The sequence below is a fragment of the Kogia breviceps genome, chromosome 13, assembly GCF_026419965.1.
Source record: "Kogia breviceps isolate mKogBre1 chromosome 13, mKogBre1 haplotype 1, whole genome shotgun sequence".
Taxonomy (NCBI): domain Eukaryota; kingdom Metazoa; phylum Chordata; class Mammalia; order Artiodactyla; family Physeteridae; genus Kogia; species Kogia breviceps.
Genome location: NC_081322.1, coordinates 89,101,218 through 89,116,474, shown reverse-complemented (window position 1 = coordinate 89,116,474; position 15,257 = coordinate 89,101,218). Strand labels below are relative to the sequence as shown.

Sequence of the window (15,257 nt, the reverse complement as noted above, 5' to 3'; positions counted from 1 at the left end):
GAAGCCGTAGCAAAAAGGGGAATATCGCTGAAGAATCAGAAACTCGGGGAGCTTTTCTGTCGCCGTAGCCTTTCCTGTTGGCCGGTTTTATCTTCCAACAGACAGACACACGCTCCTCTTCATTCAAAGCTCCACTTGCACGTTTCCCCCCTTCTTTGTCTGAGAGGCTCACTCAGGGATGGATGGATGTCACCAGCCACGGCCACGTTTTCCTGGAGGGAAGCACAGCTGCGTGTCCTTTCGGGAGCAGATTTTTGTGTGTTATTAAAGTAGCAATAGAGTCAGGTAAAAATAAAGCGAGATCCTTGAAATCGTACAAGAGTCTGTGTCATGCAGTCCTTAATTCTAGTGAAGTGTGACTGATACCCTCAAGGCGGAAGCTGGGCTGGCTCTCTCCAGAAGGAGCCCCGATTTGTATTCACAGCAGACCGTTGACAATTACGTCGCGTTTTTCTGGGCTCGTTTTCCTACTGTGTATGTAATTTGTCAACCAGAAAAAGCAACGGAATTGACAGATGCCTGACGTGAATGGAGCTTATTTTTAGAAGAAAAACTGATTGGCATGGAAATTTTAATTTTTTCCGGCAGGAAAACTTGGAGTCCTTTCTCTGTGTCACTTGTTTAAAGTAATGGAACAGGAGAGGATATCTGTTGACTTTTACAAGGGGTTCCGTGCTCTACTCTCGTGTCAAGTGTATCGATCCCCTCGACACGTCAGCAGAAACGCCCGCCTCTGGAGGCTGTTCGGCCAGCCTGTGAGCTCAGGCCACCTCTGTCCACCTCCAAGCCCCACGCCATTCAGTGTCCAGGAGGGGAGCCTGTGCTGGAGAGAGATGGGGAGAGAGGAAGACGGGGAAACGCAGAGACCAAAAGGGAGAGGGGAGGGTGTGTGGATGGATGGTCGTGAAGTCTGGACCCATCCTGCCCTCCCCCCCCGCCTTCAGCCACCAGCGATAAGGATACCGATACCGATACCCACCTGCACGCTTCACCTGCTGAGGAGAAGCACGTTGTCTGCCCTCCTTTGCTGGGGCCAGACTTGCTTCACGGACTGTGGAGACATACAGCCTGTCAAACAGCAGCCCCGTGAGAGCCTGGTTTGCCAGCCCCGTTGGGTGCTGACCTGTGGGTGGCCTCCTGCCGCGGGTGAGGACAGGTCCACCGTTCCTCCCTGCGTGTGGCCCGTCGGCATCACGCGAGCACCGGCGCGGAGAGAGGAGGCCTTGAGGGTGAACGCGTTTGCTGAGAATGCCTCCCTCGGTTTTGCTGCATAAGCAAGATTATAAAACCATACTGTTCTCAAGACAAGGGACTCGATTAAGCAGGGCTCGCTTGAGCTAGAAGCCAGTCCCACGATAGCAAAACCCCAAGAAACGGACCCCACGGAGGAGAAATCCCTTCCTGGACGCGGCTGAACAAAGTGTTCGGCGCCCCCGCCCCAGGCTCTGCTGAACCCCCACACCTGGGCTTTGTGCTTGGGCACCTCACTGCTCTGTCTCTCCTTCCTGACCTGGGAGAAATCCCAGAAAAATCCCGGAAAAAGATTTGCGGGTCAGGATCCAAATGCTGGGTCTGGACAGAACTTGCTGCTCTGCGTCGGCCCCACGTTGCCCAGGCTACAGGAAAGGAGCGGCCGGAGGGGCAGGTGCGGGGCGCGTGCTCGGCTCCACTCCCCTGGGGCCTCCCTTCCAGGCAGGCACCCTCCCTCCGCTCCGTGCCCGCTAGGGACCCGTCACCCCACCCTGCCTGCCCTCCGGCTTCCAGTCGGTTCTGCCGGGGTAGACACCACAGGAGGGAGGAGGGTAGAGCCCCCAGCCCCTGCGGGTGCCCTGTCGGTGCAGCCGCCCCTCTGGTCCCATAACTGCTCCCTTCTCTGGGCCCTCGGCATGGAGGAAAGGCTGCCTCTTTCTTGTTTATCTTGCATCCTATTCTATTGTGATTTATGCTAAAAAGACACCTCCTTTATCATGAAGGTTTATTTGAAAAAAAAATGAATCTACCACTAACTTTTTTTAAAAACCACTAATGATTTTAACCTTCTCAAATTGCGAAAGGGATCGCAGGCCAGGGATGGAATGGCCCGGCAGGCAGCTGGGGCAGAGACGGTCCTAGAACCCCGTTGGGCAGCGTGCGATCCAGGCAGTGCAAGGATGGGCCCCGCGGCCGCCGGGGCGTCCACATGTTAAGGCATCCGCTCCACCAGCCGCTGAACGGGCCTTTAAAAAAGTCTCCTCTAGAAGGATGCGTTGTGTGTTGGCTTCTATCAATAACAGAAGTAATCCCGGTGTCCTAGCTAGAACTTGAGTAACAAAAGGAGGAAAGCTGTGTCAAGAAAGGAAGCTGGGTTTTCCCTGGCGGCGCAGTGGTCGAGAGTGCCTGCCGATGCAGGGGACGCGGGTTCGTGCCCCGGTCCGGGAGGATCCCACGTGCCGCGGAGCGGCTGGGCCCGTGAGCCGTGGCCGCTGAGCCTGCGCGTCTGGAGCCTGTGCTCCGCGACGGGAGAGGCCGCAACAGTGAGAGGCCCGCGTACCGCAAAAAAAAAAAAAAAAAAAAAAAAGATCCTCCTCTTCTGAGTGTCGTTTCCCACGCACGTGCTGTAGCCTTCGCCTGAGTGGGGCCCCCTCCCCAGCCAGCTCCATCCCCGTGAGAAGCAGGGGCCCGGGAAGCTACCCCAGAGGTTTTAGTCACTGTCCACCAACAGGTGACCCCCTGTTTCCAGGCGGGCTTCCATTCGTGACGTGCTGTGATTGGAAGCCATCTGTTTTCATGGGGTTAGAGGATCTTATCTGCCGTCCTAAGGCCTGGGCTACACGTGCCGGGAGGAGGAGGAGGAGGTAGGACGCAGGAGGAGCATCCGTGTGTGTAAGTCACGGCGCAGCCTCGGCGCGCACGCCTCCGCCGCCTCTCCTGGTGGGAGCCACGCTGGGTCTCACTTCGTTGCCGGCCTGTGACCACCAAACAGGGAGAGAGACGCACAGCAGCCGGAGGCCCTTTGGGCCGAGCAGGGGGCACAGGCCGCGAGCCCAGAGCCTGCGCTGCGAGCGGTAGAAGAGCGCCTTCTGCTTCCGGTGGCGCCTGTGTGCGCTCCCCAAACCCACCCTTCTTCACCCAACCCCGCCATAGCTTAAAATTGGTGTCTGGAGGCAGGCGCTCTCGTTTTTTAGTGTCAGCCTCTTTTGCTCGCTGGGAAAGCAAGGATTGCCGTGAATCTCTAGGCAGTGGTGGGTTATCCTGCTTGCGCTGGAGCCGGAGGGGGGGAGGGGCCAGCTGGAAGCCTCACGTCCACCTCCGTTTGTTTCAGATCATCGATAAGAGTAAAAGGGACCCCTCGGAAGAGATCGAGATCCTCCTGCGGTACGGCCAGCACCCCAACATCATCACCCTCAAAGACGTAAGCGCCCTCGTGCAACAGCCGTGTGGCCTGCGCTTCGTGTCCCTCCGGCACCAGAAGCCACCGTTGATTTGGCGCAAGCTGGCTGCTCGGCTCGCCAGCTGCTCCTGGCGCCCAGGAGCTCGGAGCCGGAGGGGCTGCTGCCTGGACACCTCGGGGTCACCCGGCAGCTGGCCAGCCCGACCCGCCGGGCCGTTTACTCACATCCCATTGATGGCACCCCGCTCCTCCCAAGTCCCGTAACGCGCACGTGTGAAAGGGGAGAGAGGGCTGGTGTGGTTTCCAATCCAGGTGTGTTTCACCTTTGCTGTCATGGAGAGCGTGGGGCCCACGGGATGGGCTCCAGCTCTGAGATCCAATCCGGAGCCCCTCTCGGCTCCCTTCGCTTTCGCGACTGAGCCATCTGTGGCCCTTGTCCCTGAAAGCGGGGAAGGGAGCGGGAACCAGGCACGCTGGAGCCAGTTGGACGCACCTGGCAGCGTCCATAGGGGCCTCGGCTCAGGCGGGGGGAGCCTTGTCTTCCTCTCCCCAGCATCGTGAACCCCAAACCTCAAAGTACTGGGGCCACCTCAGTTTCCTTCGGGCCCCGTAAACGCCTGGGGTAGGAGGCCTTCCAGATGCCAGTTCAATTCTGAGGAAAGCGTGAAACAGGCCTTGTGTGAGCAAAGCTTAAGGTGGAGCCCAGCTGCATCCCCGGGGGGGTCACAGCCCGCTCCCCTGCACGAGGTCAGTCCCCTTGCTGTTTGCTTTGTCGCGCGTATGCGGACATCCTCGAACGGAAATCAGTGAACCTGGAAACGCCCGAAGAGCTCCGACTGCGTTTGGGATGTGAGTGACGTCACCCTGGGCACATTCTCGAAAGTAGAGCATTTGATCATAAACTCAGAAATAAATACAGCAAGGCCAACTTTACATCGTTTACTGAGCTCCGTGCCAGCCAGACTGTCTCAGTGATCGGGTCTGAAAGCGTTGACGTGGGAGCCAGGAAGCCTCCGTATTTAGGCGCTTTGCTCCATGTGCCTCGGGCTCTTCTCATGGCCTGACAGAGGCCCAGAGCTTGCCGGCTCGCAGTGTCTCTTAAGCTCAGGAGATTCCTGCTAGTATGACTAGAGCTCTCTCTCTATCTCCTGCTTTTCTGAAATAAAGCAGATCCGCCCTCCTACCTCCTCTCCTCCCGGACTCCCAGGGCTTGTCCGCCGCACAGGGCACCGCAGCGTAGAGGGCCCCCGGGGTCAGGCTCCCCCCCAGCCCCGGACCTGCTGGGTCCGGGCCGGCCCGTCGGCCTGCTCGGTGTGGTTTGGAAAGCGCGGCCCTGGGGAGCGCTGCCGCCTGGGGCCGGGCCAGCATCGCTCTCCCGGAGGCAGGGCAGTACCAGGGTTCACTGCGGCTAAATCCATCCATGCAGCTCTCAGCCCTGCCGACCCGTGCCCCGCCCAGCAGCAGAGCATCCAGGCTGTTTTTGTCCCAAGAAGAGCCTCGTCTGGCACGACTAGAAAATCCTCACTCGTTTTCTACGGCGGTCTTGTGTCCGTTCCCAGGGGAGCCCTCCGGGACCGCGGGCTCTGCGCGCTGACGCACCCCCTGCCCCTGCCGGCCTGGCCCCTCTCGCCCAGTGGCCGGCAGGCCCGCGAGGGGGCCCGCGGGGTCGCTGAGGCCTGTGTGCTCTCCCGCCCCGCCCCCAGGTCTACGACGACGGGAAGTTCGTGTACCTGGTGATGGAGCTGATGCGGGGTGGGGAGCTGCTGGACCGTATCCTGCGGCAGAGGTGCTTCTCGGAGCGGGAGGCCAGCGACGTGCTGTGCACCATCACCAAGACCATGGGCTACCTCCACTCCCAGGGGGTAAGGCGGCCGCGCGGGGAGCAGGGCGGCGGGAGAGCGGGGCCCGGGGGCACCGAGGGCCCACGGGCTCACGAGCCGGGAACTCGGGCGTCCTTGTCTTCCTCGTGAACCACAGCCGTCCCTCTTGGGTCCAAATGATTTTAGACACACGCTGTGTGTCCAGGAGCGAGGTCGAGAGATTAAATTCACCGAGACCAGGTGTAGCCAACAAGTAGTCTGGGCTTGGTAAAGGGAAATTTGGAACGTGCAGCAGCGGCCCTATTTAGAATCGAATTCCTCCACCAATGCCAAGGAATGTGGTGATAAAACGACAGTGACCGCTGAGGGTTCCGGGTGCTGCTCTAAGTCCTTCGTCTGGGCAGTTCTAGACTCTGGATCACACCCATTTCACAGCTGAGGAGACCAGAGCACAGAAGGGTTGAGTATCGCGCCCAGAGCCGCACACGGAGCTGGGTTCTCACCCAGCACCGTGCTGCTAGACCCCTTGCCCTCGGCCCCGGCCCCCCCACCCCTCAGCACCTCCCAGGAAGCAGCAGTGCTTCCCCGGCCAGCCGCGCGCGCGTGGCTGTCAGCTTTTAAAACTCAGCCCCGTCTGACCAGGACGTTCTTCCAGGGCCACACGATGGCCATTTCCCAGGACGGTCAGGCTGTAGAAGCAGCCCTTCAGATCACGGTTGTGCAGATTGGCTTCTGTTGCCCGAGGGGGGGGCGATAGACCTGGAACCAAAGTCTTTTGTTCCCCGGCCGTCGGAGCCCCTATAAGCCGGCTGCCGGCCGTGGCCCTTTAACCCCCCTCCTCTGTCCTCTCCCCGGGTACCAGCAGGACAGCGAGACACGTGGGCCCCAAGCCACACGCAGACACACCACGCGTTCTCACAATCGGCCTCTGTCCCCTTCAGAAGAAACCGCTTTGTGCCCTAAAGAGCCAAATAGCCGCTGTGCTTTGAGGCGCCGCCGGCCCCGTCCTCGGTGCTGAGAGCGCCGTGCGGCTCACCCCGCACAGATGCGGCTCTCGGGTTTCTGTCCACTGGCCACGTGCGCATGACAGAGGCTCCTTGTCCGCGTCACCCGCCGGGGTGCCGACACCTGCCCGCTGGAACGTGGCATCACACAGCAGACGTTTGTCTTTCGAAATCTTCCATCCGTGGTGCTGAGCTCACCACCAGTGTCTCTCTGTGTGATGGCCCCAGCGGGCCTCCCTGATCTGGGACACATGCTTACTTATTTATTCGTCCAAATACTCACCATCCGAGGGGCTTAGGTGGGGTCCTCGATTTTTGAGTGTCAGTGTGAGAGAAAGGGCGGGGGGAGGGCCTCCAGAGCTCAGAGCATATTCCAGCCGATTGCTTCCTGCCTCAGGACCTGCCCAGAGTAAACGGCTCCAAATAAACCCTTATCTCCCGAGTGCATCCCCGCTTGTCTCTCCTGCTGCGTCCTGGGCCCCAGCTGAGGCGTCATTCCTCCCGCCTCTCCAGGTCGTTCATCGGGACCTGAAGCCAAGCAATATTCTGTATATGGACGAGTCTGGAAACCCCGAGTCCATCCGAATCTGTGACTTCGGGTTTGCCAAGCAGCTGCGAGCCGAGAACGGGCTGCTGATGACCCCCTGCTACACAGCCAACTTCGTTGCCCCGGAGGTGAGAGGCCCACCGAGCCGGCGGGGAGACGGGCCTTTCCCACTTTCAAAGTCACTGCACAGTTTGGTGCATTGGAGTCAGCAGTAATTCTAGAGGGTGGAAGTGAGAAGCTTCGGTCTTTTTCTGCTCAAACACAGTTACTTTATTTCCTGTTCGTAAAATTTGTAACGGTGGGGTTTGCACGTAGGATTGTCATCGTGCTGTAGACGATTTCGATCAAAGCTGCGTGTCTGTTAGGAGTTGACGGGGAGAAATAATGCGTCAGTCTCTCCTACAACCGGGAAGGGAGCCCGTGGGTCACCTGGGATCAGAAATCTTCCCAGCAGCTGCACCAGGAGAGAGTGCACGTGCGTGGACGGACTTGGGGCCAGAGTTCTCGCTCTAGATTGTTTTCCAAAGCTCCAGAAGCGAGTCGGGTGCTACGGGGTGGAACGTCAGGGTTCCGCCGAGACTTGCGGGTGAGAACGCACGTGAATCCTGGGGGACCTCCCTCCCGCCCCCGCTCCTCAGGGCATCAGAGACCTCGGCAGCACGTCTCGTGTGCGCTGTGCCCTTTTCAGGCTCCTGGGATCATTTCCGGCTGGTCCTGAAGTCACTGATGTGTTTGTGAAGACAAATCCAGTTTCTTGCTTTTTAGAAAAGCAACCAAACCTGAGATGCTGGTGAGAGCGGGACTGGAACCAAGAGGCTGCCATTGCTGATGGGGGTGATGGGTCAGGAATGAAAGCAGACCTTAGGTTCTGCGTGGATCCTTCTGGCGGTTGGTGAAGCTGCTCCGGAGTGGCCCTGGTGGGTGCCGTGACAAGTACAGAAAGTCCTAAGAGAGAGGCATGCTGGCCCCTAGTGGCCAGTCTGTGAGCTGAGAGGTGACCCAGGCGGGGTCCACAGGGTGACCACGGCCAGGGGTCCACGAGGAAGATGTCCACGTGCCTGCCAGGATGTGGCCGGATACGCAGCTGGGGCCATCATTCGGCTGTCCAGACGCTACCTGTGGCCCCTTTAAGAGCAGTCGGGTTCTATTTGAGCAATATTATTGCCTTATTTGATGGCTGCTAACGTTAATAGTATCGGTTTTAGTGATTGGAGGCTGCCTTACCTTGGTATATATTACTTTACCATTTACTGAGCACTTTCACCAGTACTTTTTGCTTTTCTCCTCCTGTGCCACATGGAGCGGGCAGGGTAGATAGTGTTGGCCGCAGACTCCTCACAGATTCAAAAAAACAGACTCCACGTGTTGAAGGGACTTTGAAGATCGCTCAGCCAGTGAACGTGGGCAGCGGCCTGAACACCGAACTCCTGGTGTGTTCCACGCCCCGGTGACCTACCACGCTGCAGGCTCCACACCTGAGGTACAAAGATCCCGGCCCCCGTGTCTAAGGCAATTGAACTCGGCTCTCCTGACTTCACGTTCAGCGTCAGTCCAGTAACCTGCAGTCACCCGGAGTGCTGATGCTGCTTTCTTTATTGTTGTTCAACTGTAAACGTATCAGAGGATCGCCCTCCCCTGAAGCGTGTGGTCCTGCGACGCAGGAAAACTCTCCCGTGTTAACTCGTCCTCCAGACGCAAACACAGAATTACCCGGTGACCAAGCAACCCCACCTCTGGGTACAAACCCAGAAGGGTTGAAAGCAGAGGCAAGAACAGGTATCTGTGCACCCGTGTTCACAGCAGCGAAAAGGTAGAAACAGCCCAAGTGTCCATCGATGGACGGACCGTGCAGCGGCATATTAGCCGTAAGAAAGAGGGAAATCCTGTCCTACGCCACAACGTGGACGCACCTTGAGGACAGTGTGTTGAGCGTGACACGCCAGGAAGAGAAGGACAATTATGTGATTCCTCTTGCGTGAGGGACCTAGAGTTGGCAAATCCATAGAGACAGAAAGCTAAGTGGTAGAGTCCCCGGGAGGCGGGGGGAGGCGGGGGGAGTTGTCTCGCGGGGACAGAGCCTCAGTTTTGCAGAAGGAGCAGAGTCGTACGGGTGGCTGATGCTGGCAGCTGCCCTGCAACACGGCTGTGCCTAGTACCGCCCAACCGCGCGCCTGAAAACGGCGAAGACGGGAAATGTTACGCTCAGTATATTTTACCAGAGTGAAAAAAATTCTTCCGTTTGGTTTGGGTTTGGGTTTGGGTCGGGTTGGGTTTTTGCCACACTGCACGGCCTGCAGGATCTCAGTTCCCCGACCAAGGATTGAACCGGGGCCACCGCAGTGAAAGCCCGGAATCCTAACCACTAGGCCACCAGGGAACTCCGAAAAGTCTTCTGCCTTAAAAATTAAACGTTTCCTTTTCAGTCTGTCGTGTATCTGGCAGGAGCCGGGGCTCCCTGTGTGCGCTGGTCTCTGAGGAATCCTACCGCACGGAATTAGGGTCGGCTTCGCGGCGATAAACGACAGTCCCACTGAAGTCACCCCGCGTCCCCAGCCACCCCCCCGCCCCCGCCGGGGTTATGGACCCGTCACGGCAACATGCTGTGACCTTGAATTTTCCCTGCCAAGTGCTTATCCGTCGTCTGCTTCTCCCCTGGCAGGTCCTGAAGCGGCAAGGCTATGACGCGGCCTGTGACATCTGGAGTCTGGGGACCCTGCTGTACACCATGCTGGCGGGGTAACGCAAACCCTCCCGTGGGCGTCGGCGCTCGGGGCACCCCGGCCGAGGCTGCCGGCCCTTGGGGGCCTGTCCCTGTGCACGGGTGTGGGCCCGTACCCACAGGCCTTGAGCTCAGTCTCCCGAGGCCCCTGCAGGACAGCCAGCGAGCAAGGGCAGGAAGTCGTGCCTTGCCGTCCGAGTGTGTCTCTGGAATTAGGGAACTGGGGCTCCACAGCTCAGCGCAGCTCATCAGCAAAAACCCGAGCCTCTGACCACGGGCCCACGTTCTTGCCTCTGCACCGTGCCTCCTCTGCAGAGGTCACAGCATCTCTCCTTACAAACATCTTCTCGAGCCAGGAAGCAGCAGCGTCTCGAAGAGGCAGGCAGCCCAGGCTCCGGGTCGTACCCTCGCCCTCACTAGCTCTGCTCCCGGGTGAATCACAAGAGTGACTGACAATGGCCTGCTTTTTGCGTGGCCTCAGTGAGGTATCTCCTCGTCAATCGGTGACTAGCGTCGCAGTGGACGGGGAGCCCCGCTGAGCCTGCGGCCGTGCCCTGAGGGCTGCGATAGCAGAGGAGGCCCTGCAGTTTCTTCCCAGTACCACACTTTGTGATTCTTCTGGTGCTTACTTTGCCAGTGCATTAACTAGGAGTACAGACCCTGCCACTGAAGGGAGGGAGTGCGTTAGAATTGCATATAACTTCCTTTCTGGGGAGGCTACACCGACCCACCCTGGTTTATGTGAAGGGGTGACAATAAACATCTGTCACACACAGTAGGGCAGGAACTGTTTGCATTTGTGTCCTGCCAGTGGAGTATTCTGCCCATTTTGCAATTGAGGTTCAAAACATTCATTTGTCAGAGAAGCCAGAGTTGGTAATAGATCGACCATGGGTCTCTCAGACTTCAAATCCCAGGCTCCCATCCACTATATACGCCACACTGTCACCACGGAAACGGCATCACCGGGCAAACCGCTGAACCACACTATCACCAGGGAAGCCAGAAACGGTCCAGAAAGGCACATCCTTGGGTCCACAGAACTTTCTTCACTGGCCGAGTAAGGAAAAGAGACACAGCAGTAAAATAAACTACACTTTACCACGAATCCTGGATTTGGGGCATGATGGGAAAGAAAAAATGATTCTCTTTACAACAAAGAGGCAAAATGAACTTTATCTTAGATTATAAAATGGAAGCTCATTACCGCAAATTCTCTCATCACGCAGATTTACCCCTTTTGCAAACGGACCAGATGACACCCCTGAGGATATCTTGGCCAGGATTGGCAGCGGGGAGTACGCCCTTTCCGGCGGAAACTGGGATTCCATATCTGATGCGGCAAAGGTGAGTACATTGCCCAGTGCTCTTACTTCTCAGGTATGGAGATTCGGCAGTAACCATTTTATCTTTGAGGAACACTAGAGGATACTCTTCCTGTAAATCGTATCGCTATTTTATACTCATAGATTTTTTTAAGACACACAGCTAAAGAAAAGAAATTTTGCAAAAATATTTCATAGCACTTTTCACATTTTCTACAGTCTTGGTGTATTGGGGTTCTCCAGGGATACAGAACCAATAAGGATGTGTATGTATAGAGACAGAGAGAGACTAAGACAGAGGATGAGAGATTGATTTTTATGGAATTGTGGAGGCAAGTCCAAAATCTGTAGGGCAGGCCAGAAGGCTGGAGACTCAGGGAGGAGTAGATGTTGAAGCTCTAGTCCAAAGGCCGTCTTCTGGCAGAATTCCCTTTTCCTCGGGGACTTCAGTCTTTTTTCACTTAAGACCTTCAACTGATTGGATGAGGCCCACGCACATTATGGAGAAGTTGACAGATTTAACTGTTAATGTCACCCTCACAGAAACATTTAGACCACTGTTGGTTCTTTTTTTGGGGGGGTGGGGGTGGGGGTTGGCCTCACCACATGGCCTGTGGGATCTTACTTCCCCAACCAGGAATCGAACCTGCACCCTCGGCAGTGAAAGCGCAGAGTCCTAACCACTGGACCACCAGGGAGTTCTCTAGACGAGTGTTTTTTGTTTTGTTTTATTTTTCTTTTTTTTTCATTGAAGTATAGTTGATTATGTAAGTTTCAGGTATACAAACAACATAGTGATTCACAAGTTTTAAAGATTGTACTCCATTTGTAATTTTTATAAAACAGACGGGTGTTTGACCAAACACTGTGTACCATGGCCTAACCAAGTTGACGCAGAAAATTAACCATCACACTTTTAGGGATGTTGCAAAATGATTTGCCCTGAGTGTTCGCAGACTGATCAAGTAGAGCTCTGGTACAGGGGTGTGTTTCTGTTATTAAAAAATACTTTGAATCGGGGCTTCTCTGCAGCTGCACCATTTGTGACCAGCCCTGTTTCTCTATCCATCAGACTTGGAATTCCTCTCGAATCAAATAGTAAATTATAGTCCAACCACGGTAAGAAACAGCATCAACAGTCTATTTCCTGTGTTTCTATGAAATGACCAGAGGAGGAGAAATTCTGGGGTTCTGATTCCAGCTCTGCCATTACCATCTTTGTGTGACCTCATACAGTGATGGTGGAGGAGATGATGGAAGTGATGAAGGTGGTGAAGAGGATGGTGGAGATGGCAGAGGAGATGATGGAGGTGATGGTGGATGTGATGGTGAAGGTCATGGTGGAGGAGATGATGGGAAATTGTGGAGGTGATGGTGAAGGTCATGGTGGAGGAGATGGTGGAGGTCATGGTGAAGGTCATGGTGGAGGTGATGGTGAAGGTTATGGTGGAGGAGATGGTGAAGGTTATGGTGGAGGAAGTGGTGGAGGTGATGGTAAAGGTCATGGTGGAAGTTATGGTGGAGGAGATGGTGGGAATGGTGGAGGTGATGGTGAAGGTTATAGTGGAGGAGATGGTGAAGGTCATGGTGGAGGTGATGGTGAAGGTCATGGTGGAGGAGGTGGTGAAGGTCATGGTGGAGGTGATGGTGGAGGAGATGGTGGGAACAGTGGTGGTGATGGTGAAGGTCATGGTGGAAGAAGTGGTGGAGGTGATGGTGAAGGTCATGGTGGAGATGGTGAAGGTTATGGTGGAGGAAGTGGTGGAGGTGATGGTAAAGGTCATGGTGGAAGTTATGGTGGAGGAGATGGTGGGAACGGTGGAGGTGATGGTGAAGGTCATGGTGGAGGAAGTGGTGGAGGTGATGGTGAAGGTCATGGTGGAGATGGTGATGGTTATGGTGGAGGAAGTGGTGGAGGTGATGGTAAAGGTCATGGTGGAAGTTATGGTGGAGGAGATAGTGGGAACGGTGGAGGTGATGGTGAAGGTCATGGTGGAAGAAGTGGTGGAGGTGATGGTGAAGGTCATGGTGGAGATGGTGAAGGTTATGGTGGAGGAAGTGGTGGAGGTGATGGTAAAGGTCATGGTGGAAGTTATGGTGGAGGAGATGGTGGGAACGGTGGAGGTGATGGTGAAGGTCATGGTGGAAGAAGTGGTGGAGGAAGTGGTGGAGGTGATGGTGAAGGTCATGGTGGAGGAGATGGTGGAGGTCATGGTGAAGGTCATGGTGGAGAAAGTGGTGGAGGTGATGGTGAAGGTTATGGTGGAGGTGATGGTGAAGGTTATGGTGGAGGAGATGTTGGAGGTTATGGTGGAGGAGATGGTGGGAACGGTGGTGGTGATGGTGAAGGTCATGGTGGAGGAAGTGGTGGAGGTGATGGTGGAGGTCATGGCAGCTGGATTTAGTGAGCACTTCCCCTGTGTCGCACCCTGACACCCACATTGCTCCTTCCATCCACTCTGTTTTGAACGGGTATGGGAATTGTCTTAGTTCCGGTTCCCACCGTAGAGCCGCAGACCAGGACTTGGGTGCTGGTGGTTTCTTTGAGAGGTGATTTCAAGCAGGAGTGGGGGGCAGGGAAAAGGTGGCGGGAAAGGAGTTGGTCAGGTACAGGACATGTTACCAAGGGCACAGCTGCAGGGAGAGGGCTTCGCTGCCTCCCAGGACCTTTTGCTGGCTTCTCCCTGCTCCTTCCCATCATCCGAAAACAGGCAAAGCCTACGGATCTATATGTTTTTATAATACTTTATCCGCCTCCTGCATGCACTGTATAAAAGCACACTACTTTACTTTTTTTTTTTGGTCTCGCCACACAGCTTGCAGGATCTTAGTTCCCCGACCAGAGACTGAACCCCTGCCCTCGGCAGTGACAGTGTGGAGTCCTAACCACTGGACCGCCAGGGAATTCCCTACTGTGAGGTCTTGAGCAAGTCAGTAAAGGTCTCCCTGCTTTCATTTTTCACACATGGAAGTGGGGAGAACAGTCCTTCCAAGAGATACTTGTTTTAAGAAGTTACCAGGATTAAATATCAAATATTTCAAATATTTGATATTTTAATATCAAATATTAAAAGGCATTGTATTTCTCTGTAGAAGTAGGATATTGTATTAGTGTATAGTGTTTCCTTGTTGCGGCCAATGACCACAAATTCTGCTGAGTGATGCAAGTTCACGGTATACAGATACTCTAATTGATTTCATTTCATTTTGGAATGTGATGGGAACAGCAAAAGAAGGAGAAGAGGCTAGTGGAAAAGCACGGATTCTCGCCGAGGCTCTTCCTTGGGCACTTGGTGAACAACTGCACACATCACATCTTCACCTACGAGACAGGGATGTAACGTTCCCCCTCTTTCCCCCGAGGACAGCCCTGATCTCACAAGAGCGCGTGCCGCAGCGTGTGAATACAGTCTCATGAATTCCACGCACCTGCAAATCACAGTTCTAGTTGTACATGTGTGTACATGTAGGTACACACATTTGCATGTTTTGCCACATGTAAATCTCAAGTGGAGCTCAGGCTTTAAACCCACTGTAGGAGTTTTTGTCGCTATTACGTTACAATCAAATAAGAAAATCACCTCTATGGGACATGAGCCCCTTTGGACACAAGTAACGGCGACAGATTGTTAATTCCACAGTTGGTGATTATTTGTAGCACATATTTGTGGATTTGAAGATAGTAATGTTTATTATATGTGATTAAAATGTAACCAAGGACATTGCTATGATTGGTTTCTATCTGTGGGATGGTCATTATTTCAGCCTCTCCCTTTGGAAGATTATCGTTTTTACGCAAATAATATTTCAGTAACTTACACCCGCTAGTGCACGTCTCCACGTTGGATTTCTCTTCAGACATAAAATCTTGATTACTGTATAAACCTGGGGTGATCCGCCAAGTTGACGACGGTTAAAACTTTAAAAAGAAGTTCACGTGTGTATGAACCTGGGGGTAAACGTTCGGCCCCGGGCGCGGGGCTTCTCTCTCAGCACGGTGCTGAGGTTCGCCGTGGCGGGGGGAGGCCTTCTGCTGGGAAGGCTCTAAGCAGCAGCACGCTCCCTCCCCTCCCCCTCCGCTCCCTGCCCTCCCCCCACAGGATGTCGTGTCCAAGATGCTCCACGTGGACCCTCACCAGCGCCTGACAGCGGTTCAAGTCCTCAAACACCCGTGGATTGTGAACAGAGAGTACCTGTCCCCAAACCAGCTCCACAGACAAGACGTCCACCTGGTGAAGGTACCGACCACTGGTCCCCATGGCAAAATGGTAGGAGCGGGGACTCCGGAAAGCTGCTCCGCTGCGCGCACGGCTGGCCCCAGGGGTCACGGGGTGCCGGGAGGAACGGGCCCAGACAGGCATATATACCAGCTGTATTTACGGTTACTTGGTTTGTCCTACACATGCAGTCACATGCCAGACTGGATAAGTGACAACTTCTGTTAACACAGAAGGGTGGACCCTCTTCTGGGA

The 15,257-nt window shown here is 55.1% G+C and overlaps 1 protein-coding gene across 7 annotated transcripts in view; it reads left to right on the top strand.

Annotated features, from left to right (window-relative positions):
- Positions 1-15,257, top strand: part of RPS6KA2 (ribosomal protein S6 kinase A2) — a 348,075-nt gene that overhangs the window by 329,351 nt on the left and 3,467 nt on the right. For 5 of the 7 annotated variants that reach the window (XM_067011135.1, XM_067011137.1, XM_067011138.1 and 2 more), the window contains 6 exons: positions 3,302-3,391; positions 5,074-5,232; positions 6,708-6,869; positions 9,401-9,477; positions 10,690-10,807; positions 14,886-15,023. In XM_067011135.1, the coding sequence (XP_066867236.1) occupies positions 3,302-3,391; positions 5,074-5,232; positions 6,708-6,869; positions 9,401-9,477; positions 10,690-10,807; positions 14,886-15,023 (744 nt within the window). The other 2 variants (XM_067011139.1, XM_067011140.1) reach the window with 1 other exon arrangement.